This window comes from Phyllostomus discolor, chromosome 6, assembly GCF_004126475.2.
Source record: "Phyllostomus discolor isolate MPI-MPIP mPhyDis1 chromosome 6, mPhyDis1.pri.v3, whole genome shotgun sequence".
In the NCBI taxonomy this organism is placed as follows: domain Eukaryota; kingdom Metazoa; phylum Chordata; class Mammalia; order Chiroptera; family Phyllostomidae; genus Phyllostomus; species Phyllostomus discolor.
Genome location: NC_040908.2, coordinates 111,936,769 through 111,960,662, shown reverse-complemented (window position 1 = coordinate 111,960,662; position 23,894 = coordinate 111,936,769). Strand labels below are relative to the sequence as shown.

The window sequence follows — 23,894 nt, the reverse complement described above, 5'->3', positions numbered from 1 at the left end:
CAAGTTTTTTAACTTTCTGAGTCTCAGATTTTACCCTGTGAGATAACAGAAGTAAGACTGTGTGAAGCACATACCACATAGGAAATCCAGACTAAATATCTCTTACCCTTCTCCCTTCTCACTCTGAATTCAAAGTCGTTTTGTCCAGAATTGACTATAAGGGTGTTTGGAGGAATTTAATCTTTTTGGGGCTTATTAGGTAATGTGGAATCCAGGAAAGATTCCCAGGAATTGTGTAGTGGTGTGTATTTGAAGCCAAACAGGAATTGTTACTTGAGGAGAACAGCAGGTCTAATTTCAATTACAAGCAACCCTGGCTTTGATTATGTTAAGAGTTTCCACTGCTAATGTCCACACCATGATCTTCCTTCCCAGCTGTTCCTACCTAATTAGGTTTTACTTCATCATAATTTTCTATTCTCAAAGTCTCTAAATACAGAGAGGAGAGAATTCCTATATCATTATTCTACTGATTTTTTTCTCTTTTTGTATTGTTGCTCAAGTACAGTTGTCCTGATTATCCTCCATTACTCTCCTTCCTCCTACCCACCTCCACCTTCCACACTCAATCCTCCTACCTCTCAACCTAACCAATCCTACCCACCCAATTGTCTTGTTTAGCTCTGCTGATGAAAATGCACTTATGAGTGGCCTTTTGTGGGTCTAATCATCAGACAGAACACACACATGCATGTATACCATATACATGAGGCATATATACATACATGCACGAGCCTTTACTTCATACTTTCATGAAGAAAATGACATTAAGTAAGCAATCCAAAGTGAGAAAATTAAATGAAAATCTGGACATTTGCTTCCTTTTTCATATACATTTTTCTAGTTATTTTCATACACTATGGGATATGAACCTAGTAGTATTTTTGCTCCAGCTCTACAAGTTGTGATGTATAATTTGTTTGTGACACATTAAGCAAGCAATACTTAAGGAATGTAACTGGAAAAGAGCAATGCTAATTTTGGTTTCCTACTATGCATACAAAGCTTACTGAGTTTATCCATTTGACATGTGCTACACATTCCATGCCAGACAATAGTGTTGCTTCCTAAGTGGAGCCTGACCTCTCAGATCCCTCTCAGGTAATAGAAGGCTTTATTCATTCTAAGTTCCTTTGCTGAGGAAATTCAGTGCATGCACGGGCACGTGGTGAGAGTTCTCTCTCATCAATATACTACTCTTTCTGTTACAGTAGTGAAAGATGTCCATGTGGCTTGTCAGTAAATAACTGTTGTTCCAAACCCTCCCAGGTGTCTCACAACACTGGCCACCTGGAAGGACCCACCTCCCTTAGTTCTGCGCTGCGGCACAGTGGCCAGTCACAACACAGGCTGGTGCTAACTTGTATGTGCCATCATATGTGTCAAATTGCTACATATTTTGAATATCCCCCATGACTCGAAAAAAAAAAAAGCCAGGGGGCTGGGGCCGAAGTGAGAGTAGAGGAAGTGGTGTATAGCAGGCCAATGAGCCAACCAGGTGCTAACTCTACCAAGTCTCAGAGGCCTTGTCAAGAATTTTGGACTTTAAGGATGACAAAAAGCCATTAACAGGTTTTAAAAGGAGCATTCAAAAGTCTGAAATTCAGTTTGATGATACCCATTCCAGCTATTCTCAAAGTGATATTTCCACGAATGTGTTCTGTATGTTACCAGGTCTGGGAAATGTCCCTTAAAAAACTTCCCGGAGGCTGGACATTTGTGTGCAATGGTGATGTTTATACATCTTGGGCAATAAACAGAAATAAAGGACTCACAGGGCAGAGTCAGGACCTGCCCAGCCCCTACCCTCTGGAGGGTGGGCCAGAGATCAGCTGGGATGGCGGGGCTCTGCTGCCAAGGCCAAAGAAAGATCTCTCCCTTGAGCAGGGCAGCTGGGAGCCCTGTGTCAGTCAGCAAGGCGAGGGCAGGAAAGTGGGAAATGTGAGCATGCTCCACCATTGAAGGTCAAAAACCAGGGACTGAAGAGTAGTGAGTGTAGAGGGTGAGGTTCTTTGGAGAGAGCACTGCCTGGAACAGGAACTCGGGTTGGGCAGGCAGCCTGACTTGGACTGGTCACAGTTAGGGTAACAACTGTTCACCTTTTCAAAAACATCATCAACATTATTTCCTCCAATTTCTTAGATTTCACTTGGAAGCTGTGTAGCAGGGTGCCCTGGTTGATATGGAACCCTGGCATTTCTCAGAACTTGATGAGAAGGAACAGGGGGGCAGGGTGGAAATACACAAAAATACATGTTATTTAATGTTTTTTAAGCTAAAGGGGTTCAGTATTCCCTTCAGCAAATACTGCCTCTTTGAGCAAAATTATAAAACAGGCCCTTGGTGACAAGGCTGTGTAGGAAGAACAGCTCTACCCATTTTCTTGGGGGGATGCTGTGAAATTACCCTTAACCTGAATATGGATGTTGAATCACTCCAGTTTGCATGTATGTACTGCTGTGTTTAACCTAGTGCTGGTCTTTGGGTCTTTGCCCTTCTTCTGGGCATGGGAGGGTGGATTGGGTGGAGCTCAACTAGAAAAAATGTCCTCCTGGTCATGGATGACCAGAGCTGGGACTGATGCTTGTTCCTGAGGGCAGGGTGGAAGTTTTGCTGGAGTCTGGGGGCTCCAGTGTGGAAGAGGAGAAGAAAGAAGTTAAAGATGCTCTTTGGTGAGACTTCTGGTCAAAGCTGTTGTGCTTTTGGAAACGAGGTGACAGAGCAACATGGAGCTGGGGAGATGCTCTTGTTCCTGTCTCTACAGAAGCCCCCAAAGCCCCTCTGGTATCTCAGGGTGTGCTGGTTTCAGGAACTTTGAGAAAGAGACCCCTAAGTAGAAATTCTCAAGTACTGAAAGCTGTGTCTGCAAAGCTCCTCCATGAGGGAGGGGCCAGAGCCAGAGAAGAAGGACTTGGCCCATAATGGCACAGTCACTGAAAGGGGTGGGTTTTGTAAGCTCCTAAGAGGATCACTTCAGGGAATCAGAGAAATAACTGGGATATTTTCTTTGGGGGGGGGGGGGGGAGTGGGGAGCAGGGTGCACAGGTATAATGCCAGAAGGGATTTAGAATTCAAGTGAGGTGACAGTATAAATGTGACTTAATCAGTACCCCAGGGTGTTGAATAGTGTACATAGGACCCAGTTTTATTTAAATAACTTGACAGTAAGGATCTGGTGCAAATACAGTCTTTTTCCTATGTCTAGTTCTAAACATGAAGATAGCTATGTACCCTGAGAATTAATAAAAAACCCAGGTCTGCTGTGACTCATTTCTACTTGCTCTAAATACACAATGTAATTCTAATTTCAAGTTAAAAATTCACAATTACCTATTGCCCCTTCACCCAAATAGCTGTAGCATTTCACTTCTCATAACACTTATTCCTAATCATGTTATTTAACTATTCCCAGTCTCTCCAGAGTGAGCTTTGGAGTAGTAAGATCAGCTGGAGTGATCTTGTTTAGACTCTGGAGGAAGGAATAAACTAAAATTGCTTGGGGAGATAGGAGAGAATCTCTTTATAGGGGTATTATCTCTATGCGCTCTGCTCCACATTTTTTTTCATAACAAAGCATCGAAACAAATAATAACAGAAGCATTTCTATCTTTTCCTCTGCAGGAGGAATGCCTGAGGAGACAACTGCACTAGTTAATGTGATTGCATGCTGAATGCCCTAAATTTTCCTTCATGAAAACCTCTAGAAGAAGGTTCAATGACGGGATTAGACTTTCTACAATAAAACCCTGAGAAACACAATACATAAAAGAGATTTAGATAGAAAAGATCACTCACAATACATGTATGGCATGTAGTCTCAGGTGATGATTTCTTTACCTTTCAGTATCTTAACTGGTACTTTAGTTCCCTAACTCTGGTGGTGAGCCAGGAGTGGAGGATAATCTACAACTCTGTTGTAGCACCTCCTTCTTCGATGGCTGTGCGAGGTGTTTAGAGAGTGTATGAACACTAGATGGCGCCCATCATCTTCAAACATAAAAAGCTGGTTGTCTTTTCTTTATAGGTGGATATGACAACTACTTGGTAGGAAAACAGTCAATTAGGGCAACTATAAAAATATCTATGCAAGCGTTTTCCACTGCTGGTGTCCTGTGAGGTGCTCCTTATGTGAAGGGTTGGTGGTCAAATCTGTCTGGAAGAAACCATATACCCTGTATTTTGCCGTGTATAATGCACACTCACGCTTTTGGTCCAAACTTTCAGGAAAAAAGTCCTTTGTTTTAATTTTTAATTCAGTTATTTATTTATTTATATTTAGATGCTTGTTTTTGTATTATAAAGCAATTTTAGCATTTGATTTTGGACATATTATGGTACAAGACATTTTATGTAACAAGTAATTACAAAACACAAGAACAGATACAAGGTATTTCAGGCACTATCCATGTACAATGCACATCTTTTATTTCCCTCAAAAATCTGGGCAAAAAAGTGCACATTATACATGGCAAAATACGGCACTTTATTTGCCTCTAAGGAGATTTCCAATGCGCACAAGTAAGAAATGTTTTTGAGACGTTTCAATGGAGAAACTTGGTACCAGGGAAACCACTTTCTTTAGAGGCAACAGAATACAACCCTGCTGCTTTACACTTTGGGAAATGCCGATGTAGTCCAAGCCTTGTCCCAAAGAAGGGATGGCTCAAACTATCTAAAGATAACCGTGCTCCTTATACATGGTTATCTGACACTGTTTAGAAAATATCAGACACAACACCAATCCAAAAGAACCTATGCACCCCAGTGTTCATAGCAGCACAATTTACAATAGCCAAGTGCTAGAAGTAACCTAAGTGCCCATTAGTAAATGAATGGATCAAAAACCTATGGTACATTTACACAATGGAATATTATGCGGTAGAAAGAAAGAAGGAGCTCTTGTCCTTTGCAACAGCATGGATGGAACTGGAGAGCATTATGCTGAGTAAAATAAGCCAGGCAGTGAAACACAAATACCATATGATCTCACCTTTAACAGGAAGCTAACCAACAAAACAAACAAGCAAGCAAAATATAACCAGAGACATTGAAATTGAGAACAGGCTGACAGTGACCAGAGGGGAGAGGGGAGGAAATTTCAGGGGAAAAGGGTGAAGGGTTTACAGGAACAATTATAAAGGACACATGAACAAAAACAAGGGGTATGGAAACAGGGGAGGGAGGTGGGGAAGGCTGGGGTAGTGGGGAGTAGTGGGGGGAAAGGCAGAAAACTGTACTTGAACAACAATAAAAATGTAAAAAAAATATCAGACACATTCTCAATGCAGTTGTTAGTAGAAATAGCAAGATTGATTACTTACACTACGACATGCTCTAAGTGTTTTGTCTCTTCCTCAGTATGCTGTCTATATCTACTGTATACCTACATCTATGTACTCACACACATGTTAGATAATATGGATATCCGAGTTTAGGCTGTGAACATTTTGAGGATATTTATCTCATTCATCTTTGAAATTTCAGATCCTAGTAAGAACCTGGCACATAGTAAGCCATTAGTAAAATAAATAATCTAGGAAGATTCTATAGTCTGTGTGGGAGAATAATTCTAGAAAATAGGAATGGGCATTATGCAGTGATCAGAAAGGTAATTGTCTATTATATGTTCCTTCTCTATAAAGACCAATTGAGAGCAGAGACTTACCTTCCCTGAAGATTCTGTTTTTTGTCTCTACATTATGTTACTGCTAGTATAACCAGATTGCAAATGAATTTTATATGACCTAGTAATATGTATTGAATTTTGATTTAACTTGAATATCAGAGTTTTTGTTCTTGTGTTTCCCAGGAAGGCATAGCTTGTCCTAATATGTCCAGTGTAAGCTGTAGATACAGAATATTTTTCCTGCATCTTCCATTGTTAATAATTTGATTCTGACAGTTTTCTTTTCATATTGTAATGTTTGAGCTATTCAAGCCTGTTTGTTCCTATCTCACAGTGTTAATCAACAAAATTCCAACACTGAGCCTTGAAGCTAACTACTTTCTAGCTATACTTTAAATACATTTTTGAAAGCTAAGAAGGGAGGAAATTTCCCTCTTTTTTTTTTAAATTGCAAAAAAACAGTTAACAGTTTTATCATTGAACTATTCCTTGCAAATGCTTTATTCAAAAAAGGATATATCTGAACTTCAGAGATTGTTGTTTTGTTTAGTGAATTGTAACTCTAAGAAGGCTATATAATTCCAATTGGTTGCCTTGTTTACAATGTGGTCCTGGCATTAATATTTAAATGGATACATCTACTTTTGAAAAGTAGAGATACTTGTGAGTTTTCTTTGTTGAGACATAAAAAAGATTATTAGCTCATTCCTGTTTTTACCACATGCATTGAGATTAAAATGAATAAAACCTATAGCTTAGTGGATTTCTCATTTAAACAGAGTTAAAGAGTCTAATGTCGAGCTCGGGCTGGGAACCAAAGTGTCCCAGGTTCGATTCCCAGCCAGGGGTACATGCCTGGGTTGCAGGCCATAACCCCCAGCAATCACACATTGATGTTTCTCTTTCTCTCTCTCTCTCCCTCCCTTCCTTCTCTAAAAATAAATAAATAAAATCTTAAAAAAACACTTAAAAAAAGAGTCTAATGTCATGTCTGTACCTCAGTTTTCTTCATCATTAAAATGAGCACAATAAGCCTGAGTATAATAGGGTTGTTCCAGGATTGTTAGTTATAATAGTGACTGACTCCAAAGTACCATGTAAATATCAGCTCTCTCTAGCTCTGTGTGCTCCTGAGTGTGTGTATACACAGAGGTGAGTGCTAGGAAGATGCTGAATGAGACCACTGACAGGTTTGGGAGAAGATTGTGCTGTGGGGAGAAAGAACACTGATTTTGAGTCAGGAACACCTCATTTTGAGTTTAACATCACATTCAGCAGCTGCGGAACTTTGAACAAATCATTTGGCCTTTCAGAGTCCCCGTTCCCTGATGTGGAAAGTGAGAGTGACAATAACCTATCTTGACATTTAGAATTTAAGATCCCCCGGATTAATGCCTGAGAAGTGCTCCATGTCTGGGAAAACACTACGACAACATGAATTGAATGTTGGTTGTGATTAAAGGACAGTGTGGACCCCCAGTCTACAGATTTTGAGCCAGGAAATGAGAATGTATTAGCAGGTTCTAGCCAGAATTTTAGAGTCAGATTAATCTCTCAGGCACCATATCATATCTATTCAATACTTTTTCATTCAGTAAACATTATTTTGAGAGACTGCTATGTGCCAGGAATGTCAAGGATACAAAATCATATATGCATAAGATAGAAAATTTGCTTCTAAGGGAATTTTTACTGCTTAGTAGATAAAGCAAGACATAAAATATATATAGGCAATCAAGTTTAATAGCATATATTAAACCTTATAGTTGTAGCTTATATATCATTTGAGTATAGAAGTAGATGGGAGAAGTAGTTGAAGGGGTGATGTTGGACTCTTGAACAGCAGAGCAAGGTTGGGGTCTTTCCTTGTTCCTTCCACACTGAAATCCCTTCCAATTATCTACCAGCAGATGAGTGGGCAGAGCATGCATGCATGGAGAACCACGGGAACACACAAGGCATGATTACTGAACACTTTGCTCGGGTCCACTGACTATGTTATATGGGTAAATCATGTGTGTGTTTGCAGGGGGATGGGATAATGGCTAACAAATACAAGATTACTGAGAAAATTCCAGCTATAAATCATAGCTACAAAGCAAAGTACTAAGTACACAATGAACACCACACACTAAGTTCCTCACTGAGTTATGAACTATAACCTCAGTTCTAAGAACTAGGCTCTTTATGTAATTCCCCATTATTAGTTGCATGATTACCAAATTACCGTGTAGACATGAACACTTACAATGGATTTAACTACCTATTGTGAAGTTTACATGAGGGAGGCAGCTTAATGCAGTGGAAAGAAGCAGTAAATAAATATTTGAATAGGAGAAAGAAAGTGGAGAAAAAGGAAAGATGGATAGAAGAAATAAAGGAGGGATGGTGGGTGTGATGGGTAGTATAACTGAATAGTTAAACCTCAGCTTGACTCTCTCAAGTTAGGTAAACTTTGACAAGTTATTTAACCTCTCTGAACCTTATTTTTTTTATCTGAAAAGGGGGAAATACCTTGCAGGGTGATGATTGTGGGAATTAAAAATTACTTTTATAAAGCTCTTGGTAGATAATAAGTGTTCAATAACTTGTTGTTGGTAATTCTTGCATTTAGGTAAATAGTGACGCTGCTACCACTTATCAATGTCACCAGATTCTGTATAACATTATGTTATGCATTTTTTAAAAAAAGATTTTATTTATTTACTTTTTTAGAGAAGGGGAAGGAAGGGAGAAAGACAGGGAGAGAAACAGTAATGTGTGAGAGATACATCTATTGGTTGCCCCTTGCATGTCCCTAGTTGGGGACCTGGTCTGAAACCCAGGTATGTTCCCTGACTGGGAATTGAACCACCAATCTTTTGGTTCACAGGCCAGCACTCAATCCACTGAGCCACACCAGTCAAGGCATTATGAATTTTGTTATGTAGTTGTATGCAAAAAATATACACAGTATACAGGTACAGTTTGTAGAACAGAATCTGGATTTGGAAAAATATTTGCATTAAAAATAAGTAATATACCTTAAAGAGGTGTGCTTCTCAATGTTCAACTGAATGCATGTATATCTCAGAAAATCTAAATAAAAACACTTGCACCTTTCCTTGAATCTAAGGGAGTAACAGACACCAAGCACCTGAACACCATTGAAACTGCAGTGTGCACCTGAAGCCATAATGCTCTCATAATTTTTCCTTTTAATTTAGGTGCATTTGGAATCACAACTAAAAGTGAATTTTTCTTGAATGGTGAAAAAGAAGATTAAGGAGAATACTCACGGATAGGATCTGGTCTCCTCTTTGGAGCTCCCCACTCAGATCTGCTGGTCCACCGGCCAGAATGAAGGATACGAAAATACCTTCTCCATCTTCCCCACCTACGATGTTGAAACCCAGGCCAGTAGAGCCTTTGTGCAGGACCACCTTGCGGGGCTCCCTGAAGAAACAAGCAGAGAACACAGCTCACAGGGTGACCCAATCAGAACTTGGATTGCTTTACTTTCATTGGGACATATGATACCAGCAATTCAGTACCTAGGACAACGGCTTCCCAAAGTAAGATAGAGCTGCACATCAAGGAAGATGCTGTTCTCAGGGAGGATGCTGAATGCCTCACTGGAACACGTGCCAACATACCATGCAGAGCCTTTCCTTAATTCCAAAGCATTTTCTTGAACAAGCCTTACTTCCACTTCCACTTTACCTTTGTTGAAAATACCATTATAGTACTTGGCAAGGTGAATTTATCCAAAAAAGAGGGTGAAAACTTGGGGGGGCAAGAGACTGGTTTGGATAGGCCAGACATGAAAGATCTCACAGAGTGAATTAAAGCTTACTCTGTAGGCAGTAGGGACTCACTGGAAGACTTCAAGGTACCAAGAATACTTAAATCTGTTTTAGAAAGATTAAGCAATTGTTATGTATAGGACTGTTGGAGAGGGATGTGCAGAGAGGATGGGAGGCAGAAAATTAGCTAGGACATTGACCAAGTAATACAGGTTTCATGAAGTGACAGCCTAAACAAGGGTGATGACAGTAGTACTATAAAAAAAACTATGAGAGAGAAATTTGGAGAGAGAACCAATAGGCCCAGACGAGGACTCAGGCATTGGAGGAGGAGAGGAGTAAGAACATCGAAGTAAATCACAATAGTGGGAAGGGAGTAAAATCAGGGTCATGAAGGTGAATATGATTTTGACATGTTCAGTTTCAGGTAACGTGGTCCATCCACATGGAGACGTCTGGAAGCAGATAGACACAAGGATAGGGATTTGGGTCCTTAGTGAGGACTACAAATGAAGATTTGAGGGTCATCAATAAAAAAGATGAGAGATCAAACCTTGAGCCAACGGTTCTTTGCATTTGTAGAGAGGCCACAAAATTATGGAATATAGGGTTGTGAGGGATCTTAGAAGGCATCTAGTTCTATTTACTTTACCAGTAGTTTTAAGAAAGGTATTCTTCAAGCCTCAGGTTTGACCAGTGTGCCTTTTGTACCACCTACTTCCTCTTCCAAGTATTTTTGTTTCAATCATTAAAGTTCTTCTATTCTCCTGTCTTAAGATGTAAGAATGACAAATAACCATCCAATGTATTTTTATACTCATGACCACAAAAAGAATGTTATTTGCTGTCATATTTCCATGCATAAAGAGATGCATTAAATCTATATTTAGCCTTATTATGAGATAGGGTGTACAATGCACATCACACCTTGTTATGTTACAGTATGATGTAATTTGACATAGAGTTAATTGGCTTTATTCTACAAATAGCTTGTAAACATCTACTATGTCAGGAAATATTTCTGGTGCTCAGAGAATTTGCAAGCAAAACAAATATCCCTGCCCTTACAGGCTTACATTCTTATCAGTGTAGACCACTAATAAGCAAGAGGTACAGTAAATAAGTTGTAGGTTAGAAGACAATAAATATTTTGGAGGGAAATAAAAGGAAGAGCTGTGTTGGAAGGATGGGCTGTGGTATGGATGGGCCTGGGTAGGATTCATTGAGAGAGTGACATTTGAGGAAAGACGGAGAGGTGAGGAAACTAGTCATATGGGCATCTGCAGGAAGAACAGTTCAGCCAGCAGAAACAGCCAATGCAGGGACCCTGATGTGGGGAGTGCCTGGCATTGCGAAGGAGGAGCTAGGAGGCCAATGTGGCTGAACTGAGTGAATAAAGGAAGGAAAATGGTAGAAGATGAAGAAGTCAGTGTATTAGTTTTCTACTGATGAGAGACAGTCACCACAAACTTAGTAGTTTAACACAACACCTATTACCTAACAGTTCTGTACGTCAGAAATCTGAATGGGCTTGCCTAAGTCATTTGCCTAGAATTTCACAAGGCTAACATCAACGTTGCCAGCCAGATGAAACTTTATTGGAAGCTCTGGGGAAAAATCCATTTCCATAGTCATTCAGGCTATTGGCAGAAAGAATCCGGTTCTGTGGTTAGTAGGACTGCATTAGTTAGGGTTTTCCAGAGAAACACAGCCAATAGGAAATGTAAAGATTTTATTATAAGGCACAGGCTTGTGCAGTCATAGGTACTATGAAGTCCCAGGAATCTACTGCTGGCAAGCAATGGAGACCCAGGAGAGCTGATGGTGGAAGTTTCAGTTTGAGTCTGAGTCTGAAGTCAGGGGAAGACCAATGTCCCAGCTTGAAGACAGTCAGAAAGAAAGAGAAAGTTTTTTCTTACTATGCTTTTTCTTACTATTCAGGCCCTCAGTAGGCTGAATGGGTTCACCCAGATTAGGGAAGGCCACCTGCTCAACGTCACACATTGATTCAAATGTGAAGCTCATCTGGGAGCACTCTCACACCACCTGGTTCTGCCCCTTTGCTCCTGCTGGGTGGGGGAGGAAGTCCAGCTCTGTCTGGCCCACCAACACCAGCGCAGTAGAGGACGTGGAGGGCCATCTCATGGTTGCCTCTCCCAGCTGTCCCTGGTGGGCCCAGAATTCAAGCTATCGTGTAGTCCTTGGGCATTGCAAGGGTAAAGCACAGTTTTCCCTTTGGTGTTTGGGTAGAGGAGGGCTAGCATTATCAAAAGTTTCCTTGTCCTAGTAGCCTTCCCTTTTCCCAGGCCTTTGACTATAAGGAGCAGGTTTTCTGAGGCTTTTTTTTCATTTGTGCCTGTTGGGGGTTCCACGGTGCAGGCATCTCCAGTGCCCCATCCAGGATATATGGGAAACAGAAAGAAAATCCAGTGAAAGCATTGCAGTGTCTTTCCTCTCCAAGAAGCCTGACTTCTTCTTTCCAACCTTTAGAGTCTTCCTATGTTTGCTTGCTTTATTATATCTAATTTTTTAAGAGGAAGGATTAGAGAGAAATGAAGATATACCTTTTTTTTTTTTTTTTGGCAGGGTGGGGGTGGGGCTAGAACCAGAAGTCCAGATTCTGGACACAATTTGAAGATAAGGGTCAACAGGATTTTGATGGAAAAGTTATTGTAGAAATCTCTCTTTCCAAATGTAAAACACACACTCATAGTGGGTCCAATGACATTCAAGCTATACTTGGAGAAAAGGGGGCCATTGTGACTCTGAGGTTTGTCCATGTGCTAGACATTGTGCTTGATGCTTTCTGTGCATCATTCCACTTATTCTTCAAAGCAATCCAATGAAGGAGGTGTCCTGATGTTGGCAACTACTGTGAAACTGATCTAAAAGTAAGATGGATTGATGATTGATAGATGGATAGGTCACCTGTAGAACATGTGTAGGAACATGTTAATAGTGGAATCTAGGTGGTGAGTTCATGGTAAAATTCTTCAAACTCTTATTTGTGTTGGGACATTTTAAAGAAAATCTTGAGAAAAATAAACAACCTGATGAGGACATCATTATGACAACTTTTTAAATAGGTGAAATGAAATGGCTTCCCCACGTTTCTACTCTTCAGTGAGTTGCAAAGGCAGAATTAGTACACAGATTTTCTGACTCAAAATCTCAGAGTTCAGAGCATGATCTATTCCAGAGATTGCAAATCAGCAAGCTGAAGGCCTAATCTGACTCACAGTGTTTACAAATTTGTAAGTCAGTTGCTCATGTTTAAAATTTGAAAAAATTGCCTAAAATGTGGATTTGTAGCTTCATGTGGAATCAGATGTTCTATCAGCATGGCTCTCAAGCTTGTTGTAGAGCAACAATTGGCTAGAGCAGGGTCCTCTGTAGGTGGGGCACTCCCTCTCCAGTGTGCCATCACCTCACCTCTCTCTCATGTTTCCCAGGCAAAAAAAGCTGTCAGTGGCATCACAGTTGCACATCTGGCAAAGTTAAGAAGAGTGAAGCATTCTGTACTGATGCTTCTATCAAACATGGAAAAGTGAAAGCTTTATAATATTTTAGTAGAAAAATGAGAGACAATATCTTTCCTTTGGAAGTAAGAATTATCCTTACATGTTTAATATGCAAAGTGACTCTGCAGAAAGAGCACTGTGAGGTATCATCCCTCGTAACTTCTCTACGCTACCAGCGTGGGAGCATTTTGTTAGTGACCTCTGCACTTTGATATATTGCTTCCTATTTGTAAAGACACAAAACATCTAATCTTTGAGTGATAGTAGGTTTGATTTATTTTGCCTGGACCTTATTTATTTATTTCAAATAATATGAACAAGTCTTTAAACCAAATTACTTGGAATTTTCTTAACCTGTCAGATTTAAGTGTCTTTTTAAAAATATAGTTTTACATTGCAGTGCATTATGATACTTATTTTAATAATGGGGAGAAATAACAAAGAAATAAGTCTTTAAAATTGTGTGCAAATAAAGTATCTTAAGCACACTCCAAATGATTCATTTTTTCTAATTTAAATCCTTTATAGTGAGGACTGATTATATTAAATTATAGATTTTAATGTGTTTTCATGTATCCTTTCCTGTTAGAGGGTAAAAACTATGCAAAATATTAGAAGTTTTATTTTACTCATACTTAGATAAGTCAATTCTCTAAGCTGGCTGAGCTTAGACACATAGCTAGTAAACATCAGAGTCCCTTTCTTCCTTTTTAAATTGTTTTAAGACTTATTTTTTTAGAGCAATTTTAGGTTCACAGTGTAAGGAGAAGGTACAGAGATTTTCCATATAGCCCTTGCTTCCACACATGTATACACCCCACCATTACCAATATCCCAGACTGTTGCCTTTGTTACACAACTGATGGACCTACATGACATGTCATTATACCCAAAGTCCACAGTTTACATCAGGGTTCACTTTTGGCATTATACATTTTATGGGTTTGGAGCTACCATTGTAGTGTCATACATAATAGTTTTACTGTCCTCAAAATGTCCCCTGCACTTCACTCTCTATTCTTCATCCTCTCCACACAACCCTCTCCACAGAGCCACTGATCTTTTTATTATCTTCATAGTTTTGCTTTTTCCAGAATGTAACATAGTAGGAATCACATGGTATTGTCACTTTCTCAGATTGGCTCCTTTCACTTAGCAGTGTGCATTTATGTTCCTCTATGTTTTTTCATGGTTTCATAACTCATTTCTTTTTAGTGTTGATTAATGTTCCATTGTCTGGATGTGTCACAGTTGATTTATCCATTCACCTCCCATAGGTCTTGGTTCCTTCCAAGGTTTGGCAATCATGAGTAAAGCTGCTACAAACATCGATGTTCAGGTTTTAGGAGGATGTAATTTTTCAACTCTTTTGGGTAAATACCAAGGAGTAAAATTGCTAGATCATATGGTAAAAGTGTATTTAGTTTTGTGAGTAACTGCCAAACTGTCTTCCAAAGTGGCTGTACTATTTTACATTCCCACCAACAATGAATGAGGGTTTTCACTAGCATTTGGTGTGAATGGTCTAGATTTTGACCATTCTAAAAGGAGTGTAATGGAACCTCGTTGTTTTGACAGAGCTAGTCTCTTTACCATAAGTTAAATGTTTCATCCATTAAATGGGGAGAGAACTTAAATAATAAAAATAAAAATAACATTATATGTTATGTGAACTAGAGGAGATTCTAAATTTTTTTTAAAGCATCACAATATATTGATAAAATACAGTTTCCAGAATTACTGACACTCAAAGATTCACTTTAACTGCCCCCAGCTTTTATCATTTGAACCACACCCTTTAGTACTTGACCGTATGTTGCTGCACTCTTCTCTCTCTGCCTGTCATGATATCTCCCCAACCTCTCCATCCTTCCAGTTCAGGCTTGCCCTCTTAGGATAGCCTCCTCATTTGAAGTACCTTTGATTTCAGTTTCAATGATCACTGCTCAACTCTGGACCCTTGCTCCAAGCAAGAACACTGACTAGTATTGCCCAATTCTAAAATTTCTAAAGATATGTGAAGACTCTAGACCTTTATATAAATTTTCCAGAATTTTAAGTTGACAATGATGAAAAAAATTCAAGGTATGGTGCAGGTCAAACCCAACAAGTCTGTAGTGGATCCAGCGGTGGGCTGCCAGAGAGACTCACACTGTTGGCACTTTGGCAGCCCATTTGGTGTCTCCTTCATGTTTGTGTCTTCCATGGTACTCGGTGTAGCACTTGGCTCACGGTAATTTTCTGTAACTCTGTGTTGATTTAGTATTCCACTCTCAGCCTCACCTCTGTCTTTTCCTTTTCATGTTTTCTTCTTGAATATTCTTTTCCTTTATTTAATTTTTTTCACCCATTTATATTAGACTTGCTCAAGGTCCACTTCTTCATGATGACCCATTCCCAAATATTTTGAGCTACAACTCTGTTGAGCTTACTTCTGTATGATTATTACCTAGGCCAATGACTTTGGATCTGGTAAATATAATGCCCTATATTTCCATGAACTGTTTTGTGTGTGAGGTCATTATAGCCTCCAGTGAGATTATAATCTCTTGAAGATACGGTTTCATGCTTTATCCTTCTAGGTACCCCCGATACACCTAGAAGGCTGTTCAACAAACACCTGGTGATTGAATAAATGAATTTACATCACCAGTTTATAAAGACCTGTAATACTCTCCTTACTGAAATGATTTGGGCTCCAATTTACTATGTGATTTATCATCCAGAATTCATCAGCTTAAGGGGCCATTACTAGTCATTATTATACATCATAATACATGGACTGTGAAACAAAATTCTAACTCTCATTCTTCATTCAGGATGGAGTTTAAGGGTGATGATTTTCTGGAAGCCTGATAATCTCCTTAATCTCTCCAATCTAGTCTGGGTTGGTGCCTTTTCTAGCATTCTCTCCATGTATCTATCACGATTGTTACTACACTAGCCTATTGGTCTCCCTGTCCAGCTACAGTGGTCAATTAGGGAGCAGGGACCATACAATTTACTTTTGTCTCTAATGCCTGGTGCATAGCAGATAGTCTCTACCAATTTCAGTTTTCCTATTAGGCTTTAAGTATGGAACCTATAGAAGATGGAAACTGATTACTCAGGATATAAATGAAAAAAAAATCTTTCTTGTCCATTTAAAACATATTTTATTAATCTATTCAACCTTTCAATACACATGCCTTTATTAGGTATCTATTGTACTTTGTGTCAGACACTGTGAATACAAAGATTACAGAGGCTGGGGTGAGAGGGCCCAAATGTAAATAGTTACAAAAGCCCAAGAATGAGACAAGTGCTTGTCCAGAAACATCTGTGCAATAAGCTAATGTAGCCAAGAGCAAACAGCAACTAGTCTTCCTCTAAAGAAGATGACCTTTTTCTCATCACCTGGATGAAATTTGCAACACTCATTTATGCCATTTTATTTTTCATTTTAATGTGATGTAAAAAGCCTGTCTGAAACCCTCAAATGCCGAACAACTGGAGAGAAGCCAGCCTGACTTGCTCTCAGCTGTGGCAGATCAGCAGCACAGTGTTGCTGAGCTGGAGTCTTGGAGGATGTTTAAGTTAGTGGGAATGTTTTCAGGAGCTGGACACTATGGGCCAATTCCTTCCCCTTAGATCAGATGGCTTAAGAGGGTTCAAGATTAAAAAAGGGAAGCAAATACCTAAACCTGAAGGCTTTCTCAGGGCCATTAGAGGGATATTTCTTGAGCTTTAAACATCTCAGCTCTGTGAAGTCACTCCCGTCACCTCCTGGAACATCCATGGTGAGAGGCTGTATAGTGCAATGGGGAGTGAGCTACACAATGTTTCTAGTTGTCTTTCTAAAATACACACCTGTTATATTACTCCCATACTTGGAAGGCTTCCAGGGATCTCTATGCCCTCAGGATAAAGTCTCACCTGCTAAGCATGGCTTTCAAAGTTCTTCAGCCTTTGACCTTTACCTACCTCCTCAATGTCTCTTCACTATGCTCCTTTGCACCCCATGTTTTAGGCATATAAAGTTGCCAACAATAGCTCCCCATAGCAGGTTGTTCCTTGTCTTGATGTCTTTTCTCAGGCTGTTTCTTTTTGATTAAAATGATGCTGTCCTCTTTTATGTATTGAACTTCCACTTGGCCTTGAAGACTGAGGCCGGGTACTGTTTCCTCCCTGCTGTGTCGTGCACCCTTGCCTATAGACAAACGAACTGCTTCTTTTTTGGAAATACACTGTCTTTTCACTGGTCATACCACTACTGTTGTCTCTGCTGTCCTGCAGTTATTTTGTTTACCAGTCTATCTATACCGCTAATTGGTATGGTCCTGAAGGAAGTGCACCATGGCTTAGGTGTTTTTGTTACTTTGGAAACTAGTACAGGCTGAGCTTATGAGAGACACACAAACATACAAAATACATTACATGAATAAAAAGTGAGAGTTTGAAAGAAATGATATTGAATTCAGATACCAACTCTCTAGGGATTTGTGAAAACACATGAGTGCCCTCTGTGGGGCAGGTTTCCAGCTTGGGCAATAACTTGGCAAGGACTTGTATTTGCCTCATGGGAGAGTGAAAAAACTCAGATAAGGCAATGAGGTCAAAGCATCCAGAAAGCAGATAGCATTAAAGGAAAATATACATTGAGATTGTACTTCTAGCCACTTGGCAGATTAGATGTCCTGAAAACCCTTTTCATTACAAAGCAGCTAAACTTCTGAATAGAATATTCATAAAGTCCTTTTAAATAAGTGGCTAAGTTTGTACATAAATAAGAGAAATCCTCAGAGGCTGGAAATAAAGTGGGGATACAAGTTCAGAGAAGAAGCAAGCACTGGGACTCGCAGCAGACTCAAGACTTCAGGGACCTACAGAAGCTCTTGAGTCTGCTGCGAGTCCCAGTGCTTGCTTCTGGGTCCAGTGTCTAGAGTGAACAGAGGCACAGAGAATAAGATGGTGTGGGCCCAGAGGCAGGCTTCAGATCAAAGACCCCTGCTGACATCAGGACCCTGAAAAGCTGCACCCTACACAAAAGGTTAAAGCACAAAAATATTAGCTTCTATTCCAGGGTCTAGAGTGAACAGAGGCACAGAAAATAAGATGGTGTGGGCCCAGAGGCAGGCTTCAGATCAAAGGCCCCTGCTGATATCAGGACCCTGAAAAGCTGCACCCTAAACAAAAGGTTAAAGCACAAAAATATTAGCCCCTCAGTGATGTCAAAGATACATATCTGATCTGGCTCTGGCTCAAAGCAAGCAGAAAGGGAGAGGCTGTTTCTTTAAGACATGTTAAGCAAGGCATATTTAAATATGGAAGAAGTTTTGCTTTAGAAATAGAATTTATAAAACTTAATAAACTGGGAAAAGGAGACAGGGGTGTCTTCCTGGGTGTGAGGAGGAAGAACTTGGCGAGGTCTGCAGCACTGTGTGGTTGGGACACTCTCAGCTCCAGTTGCAGGTTGCCGCTACAGACAAATGTGTGGTTGGTTGGGGCAACTCCCAGGTGGGTTCATCTGGCCATCCCAGCCCAATGACAGTAGCCATTAAGGTCACCTGGTTGGCTGATTTCCCTCTCTCAGAGTTCAGGCTCACCAAGCCACCTGTTAATTTAATTATGGTTTTCCATAGTGCTTTTTCTAATGGCATGGATGTGTTAATTTGATTGTGACTGATGTCTTATGTCTACATGACCTGGTGCCTCAGAAGACTGTAGTGCAGTGTATGGCTCATATTCAAATAATTAATCCCATCAATTAGTCAAATAATCAGTTAAGCAGATTATTGGACATCACATAGATTCATAAAGATAAAAGGCTCCTGTTGAACTGCTGTTATGAGGACAGGATGTTAAGATATTACACAAGAAATCTGGCATTACCAAGTAGGATCTATGCTCTCAACTTTATGTGATAGAGAATAGTCTAACTTCAGCAAAATGGCCATTTCACAGATACTGAGAATATACTAAATATACTGTGATTGGTGGTATGCAAGATAAGAAGAACTCTAATTGATAGGAATAGTGTGGTATACTGTAATATTGGGGAAGACTAGAGGACTGGAGCTAGATAGGTCATATCAATTAAGAGCTGACTAATCTTGTCAGAATTAAACATATTTTTAAGAAATTTTATTTACTTTTTAGAAAGAGGGGAATGGAGGGAGAAGGAGAGGGAGAGAAACATCAATAGGTTGCCTCTAACATGCCCCAACTGGGAACCTGGCCTGCAACCCAGGCATGTGCCCTGACTGGGAGTGGAATCAGCGTTTATTTGGTTTGCAGGCTGGCACTCAATACACTGAGCCACACCAATCAGGGCAATATTTTTAAATATATATATTTACTGATGAGAGAGAGAGAGAGAGAGAGAGAGAGAGAGAGAGAGGGAGAGAGAGAGAGAGAGAGAGAGAGATCCTAACCAGGGACTAAACCTGTAACCCAGGTATGCGCCCTGGCCAGGAATCAAACTGCAACATTTTGGTTTATGCGACAATGGTCCCTAGTCAGAATTTTTTAATGTCTTATTTTTTTTAGCTGTAAATTGTGAACAATAATATCTACCTTAAGATAGTGTGAGGATGGACTGAAATATATAAAGTACTAGAATCACACAGCAAGTGCTCAATAAATGCTAATTCCTTTTCCCTTTAGGGAATTATGACTTTTGGAAAACAAATATACATAAAATAATAAGGCAACAATGCAAGGCCACATATGTCAAGTACCCAATGATTGCTAAGAATAGTGAGAAAACTGCTTTAAAGAAAAAAGATTAAGTCATGGAAAAGACAGAATCTGAGCTAGATCTTGATGGATGGGTAGACACTGGTTAAGTGGAAAGGAAAGTAGCTGATATTTCAGTAGGTGGCATGAGCCCAGAGACAGAGGGGAGCACATGCAGGATGCATTTGGAGAACAGGAGTTTGCAGCCTGAGTAGACTGCAGGGTCTGTGTAAGGCAAAGGAGAAGACTGAAGCAGACTGGGAAGAACAACGATGCCATGCTAAGGAATTCAACCTTTATACTTGGGGAATGTGGAGGCACTGAATGTTTCTGCCCCCTGGGGAGACTCTGCATGTAGCAACTTCTGTTTGTGAGCCTCAAGTGCTCATGTCATGTGCTGTTTCTACAACCTCTGAAGTTTGACTGCAAGGAGCTTAATTAAACATTCTAAAGGTCTCTGAAGACATGCCTGCTGCAAGGCAAAGGGCTTCAGTTGAGGCTGTAACAAACAGTGTTAGATTTAACTGCCAAAATCTAGATTCCAGCTTTTGTGGGAAAAAAAAACCAACAAAAACCCAAAACTCTCAGCTCTCCTCTCTGGAGCTCTGGAGGAAATCTCTGACTTAGTTACACATTTGAGAACATATAATATCTTTGGTAAAATGAATCAAATAGACAAATAATTTCTCCTCACAGACATAAATCAACTATAGCCTCACATCAATCTAATCACAATTAGTTTGATTTTGAAATATTTGGAATTTTTGCTTATTCATATATCAAATATGATAACCATGTTCCATCTCAATTTGCTTTTGTCTAAATTTCTCAAAAAGACAAACAAGGAAGCAATTAGATATTGCTCTCATGCATGCCTTGTATTCATCATCTCATTTCCAAAGCAAAAGAAAATAGAATTATCCTTGTTGTTTTTCTTAATTTCATAATGTTTTGTCTGGAAACCTCCCTATTAAGTTATCCACAATGACAGGTGTTTCCTTCTGCTTCCTGTTGCATTTTGAATTTTTAAAAAGCAGTTAATTACAAAAGGAATGATTTTTAGCAGTCTTACTAAATAAAACTATAATCATTTTACAGACTTATTTTTTATAGTTGCACATTTTTCATAATGAAAACATTATGAAAGCCAGTTATAAGCAAAATAATATTTGGTGATAGGATTAGAGAGGGAAAAACCCTCTATATTCTTCTCAAAGGCAAAGCATATTTTATGGAAAATTATTTAAATCATCTTTTGAAATAGAGCTCCATGGTATTGAGAAATTCCAATTAACTACTAAAGGCTCAAACCCTCCGCAATTAGTGAGATTTGGGGGAAATGGCTTGAAATAATAAACGAAAAATCTTTGGTTTCAAGTTCCATAGCTCTCCCCTTAGCTTTAATTTTGATACATCCATATTACTATAGGGAAAAAATTAGCTGAAATCTGTTGGAGTCTTGACTCCAGTGTGAAGCTCTAGGTGTCCTTGAAAACAGCCTCTCCCAGCGACAGTTTCCATGTCGTATGATAGAGGGAGTTGTGCAAACAGTAAATGAGAGTGGCTGTGGTCCCTTCCAGCTCTAGTCTTACATATGTTTACTTAATGAAAACCAGAAGTGGGAATCTCCCACTTAAAACCACAATTCATTTGATTATTCAACACATATTTAGGATTCACCTTGAAGAGAGTAAAAAGAACAAGAATGGCCCCATAGTTCCCCTCCAACTTGACCTGTCTTCAGCTTTGACACTATAAACTTCTTCTCTTCATTAACACTGACAATAGAACTTCTAGTGATGATGGGAATGTTGTATGTTCACGTTGTTCAACATGGTAGCCTCTAGCTACATGTGTTATTAAGCACTTGAAATGTGGTTAATGTGACTTAAAAACTTAATCTTCCATTTTATTTAATTCTAAGCAGTTTATATTTAAACAGTACCATGTGTATTGTTACTACTGTGGTAGACAGCAGTTAGAGACTCCTTTTCTTGTAAAGATAATAGTTTTTTGTTTATTCTCTTAACTCTGTTCCTTCTTAGCCTCCTGGAAGGAATCCTCTTATTGGCTTGTTGTTCATAAATTTTCCAAAAATTGTATCCCTGGCTGCCTTCTCCTCTCACATCTTCCTTCTAGCTCCTCCCTGCAGTACAACTTTTGTTCCTTTATGTTTCAGTTTAAACAGTACTGTCTAACCATTTCATCCAAATTAGTCCCCTACTCCATTATTTTTTTTATCATAGGTTTCCTGTATGTCTTCCTCATGATCCTTAAAATAATATTATTTTATTTGTTTGTTGCTTAACTCTCACTAGATTGTAATTTAAAAATTTATTTATTGATTTTAGAGAGAGGAAGAGAGAAACCGATTTGTTGCCTTACTTATTGTACATATTCATTGGTTGATTCTTGTATGTGCCTTGACTAGGGATCAAACCCACAATCTTAGAGTATAAGGACAATATTCCAAACAACTGAGCCACCCAGCCAGGCCAATTTATTTATTTAACTTCCTTATTTCCTCCCTTCCTTCCTTCCTTCCTCTTCCTTCCTTCCTTCCTTCCTTCTTTCCTTCCTTCCTTCCTTCCTTCCTTCCTTCCTTCCTTCCTTCCAAATAAATTTTATTAATTAATTTTAGAAGAGAAGAAGGGTGGAGAGAGAGAAAGAGAGAGAGAGAGAGAGAGAGAGAGAGAAAGAGAGGGAGAGAGAGAAGGAGTAAGAGAGATATTTATTGATCTACTTATTCATTAGTGGAACATGCATTCATTGGTTGATACTTGTATGTGCCCTGATTATGTATAGGGATGATGCTGTAACCAACTGAGCTACTTGGCCAGGACCTAGACTGTAATTTCCATGAGTGGCAACACCTTGTGCCTATAGGACCTAGTAAGTGCCTGAAACATATTAAGGCCCTGATATTTGTTGAATAAATTAATAAATGGGTATTCTTATCCTTTGCCTACTGATAAGTTATTAATCCATATTTCCAGACAATGTCAGTCTCCTCTATTTCAAACTTCTATTTAACTGCCTAAGAATGAACTCATTATCTTCCCCAGACTTTATTTTTCCATTTTATTCCTTATCTTGTTAATGCTGTCTGTCCAATCTGCCAATCAGAAACTTCTGCATTGCCTCTCTAGTACTTATCTAGCACTCCAATCATCTAATAAATGCAATAAGTTTTACCTGAGAAATGCCTCTCCAATCACCCTAGTACTGTTGTTGTGGGTTCAAGCCTACAGAACCTCACACTTGGACCTGCTGGAGATTCCTCATTAGGCTCTTCCTAATTAGTCATGCACTCAGCACTCTCTCCTTCATGCTGCTGTCAGAGCAATTTTCTTACAAAATCAATACAATCATTTCACCCCCTTTCTTTAAAGTTCCAATTGCTTCTCCATTACCGAAGAGATAAAATTCCCCTTATTTTCTTTTGCATGACCTGTGAGGCCTTCATTATTTGGGCTCCACAGACTCTTTTCAACCTTAGCTCTCTACATGGTCCTTATGGTTCACACTCTCCTATCACATGGAACTTCCTGTGTGGCCCTGCCGGTCAGACCCTCTGTGTCTTTTCACATGTTCTTCCTTGGCTTGGAATTTCCATCCCACCTGAATGGCTTATCCTTCAACAGCTGTCTCATTTAGCCATCTTGGGTGGTGTTCCCTGAGTGTTTTGGGTTGAGGGGCATTATAGCATTCATCACTTTACATATCTGACTGCTCTACAAGTGAAACTCTTTTTTTTGAATATTTTATTGATTATGCTATTACAGTTGTCCCATTTTTTTCTCCCCTTTATTCTCCTCCACCCTGCACCCCCCTCCCAGCAGCATTTCCCTCCTAGTTCATGACCTAGTTCATGACCATGGGTCATACATTTAAGTTCTATGGCTTCTCCATTTCCCAAACTATTCTTAACCTCCCCCTGTCTATTTTGTATCTACCATTTACACTTCTTATTTCCTGTACATTTTCTCCCATTCTCCTCCATCCCACTCCCCTTTGATAACCCTCTATGTGATCTCCATTTCTGTGATTCTGTTACTGTTCCAGTTGTTTGTTTAGTTTTTTTTTTTAGGTCCAGTTATTGACAGTTGCTGTCATTTTATAAGTGAAATTCTGGGACTTCTGCCTAAGATGGAGGCACAGGTAGACACACCGTGCCTCCTTGCACAACCAAGATAGGGACAACAACAATTTAGAAACAGAATAACAACCAGAACTGACAGAAAA

The 23,894-nt window shown here is 39.5% G+C and overlaps 1 protein-coding gene across 23 annotated transcripts in view; it reads right to left on the bottom strand.

Moving 5' to 3' along the window:
• DLG2 (discs large MAGUK scaffold protein 2) overlaps positions 1 to 23,894 on the bottom strand; it is a 1,904,207-nt gene that overhangs the window by 350,724 nt on the left and 1,529,589 nt on the right. For all 23 annotated transcript variants that reach the window (XM_036030125.1, XM_036030122.1, XM_036030121.1 and 20 more), the window contains one exon: positions 8,905 to 9,061. In XM_036030125.1, the coding sequence (XP_035886018.1) occupies positions 8,905 to 9,061 (157 nt within the window). The remainder of the gene's footprint in view (positions 1 to 8,904; positions 9,062 to 23,894) is intronic.